The following is a 3,522-nucleotide window of genomic DNA, read 5'->3' as shown; positions in this document are numbered from 1 at the left end:
TGGGGAGATCAGACCCACCTTTAGCAGCAGCACACAAATGAGGCTGGTACGTGCTCAATTGTCCAGGGCAGCCCCCAAGCACGGCAGTCAGGGGGTCACACGGATTCGGCGGCGTTTCTGCAGGTGATCTGTCGGACCCGCCGCCGAATTCCCACCAAAGCCGCAGGACTGGGAGACCCCTCCTGCAGACATGCCCTCTCAGCGCCCGACAAGCCACGCCCCACGGCTTGCCGCCCCAGGCACGCGCTTGCTGCACTGGTGCCTGGAGCCGCCCCTGCCCAGGAGCTGAGCTCAAAGTTTCTGTTCCTTCCCCTCGCCACCCCCTGCAACTCCTGCCACAGAACCAGGCACTGAGCTCTGGGCTTCCTCCTTCTGTGGCTCCGTCCAGGTTGGGGGTTTTCATTCCTCTGGGCTTCTCTGCCCATCTTCTCTGCTCCCACCGCAGCTCCTGCCTCTGCTCTGTGACTGTGGTTATGGCTCAGGCAGCCTGAGCTGACGGCTTCTTCTGCAGGTCCAGCCGGGGCAGCCTGGGCTCTTCCCCTCCCCCGGCAGCTCGTAGTGGGGCTGGAGGCTTGAACTCCTGCCAGCTGAAGCTGAGGCAGCCTGGGCTCGGGCCTTCTGCCCCCTTCTGCTGAGCTGATCCACATGAATCAGATGAGGATTGCCATGTTCTGTTCATTCCCTCTGAAGCCCCTGGCACTGGGCACTGTCAGAAGACAGGCTACTGGGCTACATGGACCATTGGTTTTACCCAGTATGGTCATTCTGATCTTCTTATTTAGACCCCAGATGTATCTGCTTCCTGCTGTAACACACTATACCCCACCCCACCCCCAGAGCTGAGATAGATCCCAAGAGTCCTGACGGAGTCTCTCTCTCCACAGAGTTAGTAATGAAGTAAGAATAAACATTAAAATGTTAACACTAATCAGTGCCCCTTAAGTGAATTGCCACAACATGTGGGCATATATTGGTTTTAGAGATGACTGGGTTGCAGCTGACAAGGGGAGGGGACAAGAGGAGCAAGTAACAGGGGCAGGGCCTTGGGGAGAAGACACACAGCAGGGTCGAGGGTTGACAGAAGAGATGGGGCAAGATTGCAATTTCAGGGATCCAGCTATCAGCAATTAGAAAGGTGGCAACCCAGTGTAGTGTACATAGACTGACTCCCCAGTTCATCACATTGACACAGCACAGTAAGGACAGGAAAGGGTTTAATGTGTGTCTGTCTGTCGAGTATGTGATTCAGGGAAGAGGCCTGAGCACCGTGGACCAGCCAGCTCTGCACAGAGCTCAATCTGAGAGCCAGAGCACAAGGAGAAAACATTTATGTCTTTTTATGAGTAAAGAGCTGCAGCAGCCTGTCCCGGATCTGTTTGGTCCTCACCCCGTAAATGATGGGGTGTAGCATGGGGGGCACCACCAGGTACAAACTGTCAAAGAGAACAAGGAAGTGCAGTGGCACATTGTGGCCAAACCGGTATGTGAGAGAGGTGCTGAAATCTGGGACGTACAAAGCTGAGATGGCACAAAGATGAGAGATGCAGGTCCCAAAAGTTTTGAGCCGGGCATCCTTTGTGGGGAGGCGGAAGATGGCCCTGAGGATCAGAGTATAGGACACGGCAATAAAAAACACATCCATTCCAGTCACAGAGAAAAGATCAAACAGGCCATAGTAACTACTGATGCGGATGTCAGCACAGGCCAGGTTCACCACAGCTATATGCCCACAATAGGAGTGGGTGATGATGTTGGTTCTACAATATGGCCACCGCCTCGCCAGGAAGGGATAGGGTAATGTGAATATGCAATTTCGCAGCATCACGGCCAGGCCTATCTTGGCCACAACAGAGTTTTTCAAGGTCATGGAATATCTCAGAGGATTGCAGATGGCCATGTAACGATCAAAAGCCATGGCCACGAGGATTCCAGACTCCATCGCTGTGAAGGAGTGAACAAAGTACATCTGGGTGAGACAGGCACTGAAACTGATCTCTCTGGAATTGAACCAGAAGATGCTCAGCATTTTGGGTACAGTGGATGTGGACATGACCAGGTCGGTGACGGCCAGCATGCAGAGGAAATAGAACATGGGCTCGTGGAGGCTCGGCTCCCTCTTCACGGTGAACAGAATGGTGAAGTTCCCCAACACGGCTATGGCGTACATAACACAGAAGGGGATGGAGATCCAGATATGGACTGCCTCCAGGCCAGGAATGCCAAGTAGAATGAAGGTGGAGGGGTTGGTGAAGTCAGTTGCATTGTAATCTGACATGGTGTAGTGGAGAAGGTGTCCTACACTGAGGCATAAGAGTGTCTCCTGCATGTACCGTATGTTCCCCTGATTTTCTGTGTGTTTCCAGGGTCTTGGGTGATGGTCGCAGTTGAAATGCCTGAATGGAGAGACAACGTTAATATGAGACACTACATGCACTAATGGAGGCTGTTCTCATGGTAGAAGCAGATCGATAACTCTTTGCACACTGAAAAACGACATTTTCATTATTCAGAGAAAATAACTGTGAACAACGACCCTACTAAATTCAATTACTTATTTTGTGGTGCTCCCTGCACCAATAATTCCTAGACTTTGTGGTGGAGGAACCTTAAGAGGCACCAGCAGGAAAGAGCAGGGTGGATACTGGTTATCCATCATTGTTCCTTAATTCAGTGTGAGCCAGGATAGGGAGTCCATACTGTAGGGTGTTCTCTATTCATCCAGTTGCTCGAAATCTGAGAATGGAAAAAAACAAAGTTTTGCCAAGACATATGCTGGGAGAAAACTCCCAACTAGAACATACCTCAGGGAAAAGACCTGGGAGCCATTGATAGCAGCTCAAGAGGAACACCTGCTCATTTGCAGCAATGGACAAAATAAAAGCAATGTTCAGATCCCTAAGATAGGGGATGGAGAATAACATGTTCTTGATATGTGTTCACTTTTGGTCAACCAGTTTCTATTAACGATATAACATATATAAAGGGGGTTTTCAATATAGGCTTTGAGAATGCGGCAGGCTGCCATATGCAGACAGATAGAGAAGTCTGGGACTCTTTAATTAGTTTGCACAAGAGACAAAGAAGGGAGCATATGATACAGGAGAGGAAAATAAAAAAATGAAACTGATTTACATGCAAATGGACAGTTCCCAACCAGTACTATCTATACACACTTAGTACTCCAAGAGGACTAATTCCCCAAAGTTGAGGAAAATTGTCAGCACAACTGACTGGGAGGAAAAATTTAGACAGAAAATTATGAATGAAAATTAGTAGTTCTTTGATAACAGTTTATTAGATAGCAGAAAACACATGATTCCACAATCAACAAAGTGAACTACTTTGGGTAAAAATGCAGTTCAGTGGTAAAGTGAAGGCAGCAATTGGGTGGGAAGGTAGCAATACCTAACAAAGAGAAAAAGGGAAAATAGATAGCCAAGAATAGAAATTGCAAGTTATGAAAATTGTTAACGGATGTTAAGACGCCAGGGAAAATGCCATGTTTGGCAGGGCTATGGATCA

General features: G+C 48.9%; 1 protein-coding gene across 1 annotated transcript; it reads right to left on the bottom strand.

The window, feature by feature from the left end:
- Positions 1 to 1,327: 1,327 nt before the first annotated feature.
- LOC103306970 (olfactory receptor 52E4-like) lies at positions 1,328 to 2,326 on the bottom strand. Its single transcript, XM_008176692.2, has one exon. The coding sequence runs from the start codon at positions 2,324 to 2,326 to the stop codon at positions 1,328 to 1,330; it is 999 nt and encodes a 332-aa protein (XP_008174914.2).
- Positions 2,327 to 3,522: the final 1,196 nt, after the last annotated feature.

The sequence above is a fragment of the Chrysemys picta genome, chromosome 1, assembly GCF_011386835.1.
Source record: "Chrysemys picta bellii isolate R12L10 chromosome 1, ASM1138683v2, whole genome shotgun sequence".
NCBI classification, from domain to species: Eukaryota; Metazoa; Chordata; order Testudines; family Emydidae; genus Chrysemys; species Chrysemys picta.
This window is presented reverse-complemented; position numbering and strand designations above follow the sequence as displayed.

Bases quoted from the DNA above. Each gene is read 5' to 3' on its own strand.
- LOC103306970 (XM_008176692.2), bottom strand. From the start codon at position 2,326: ATGCAGGAGACACTCTTATGCCTCAGTGTAGGACACCTTCTCCACTAC.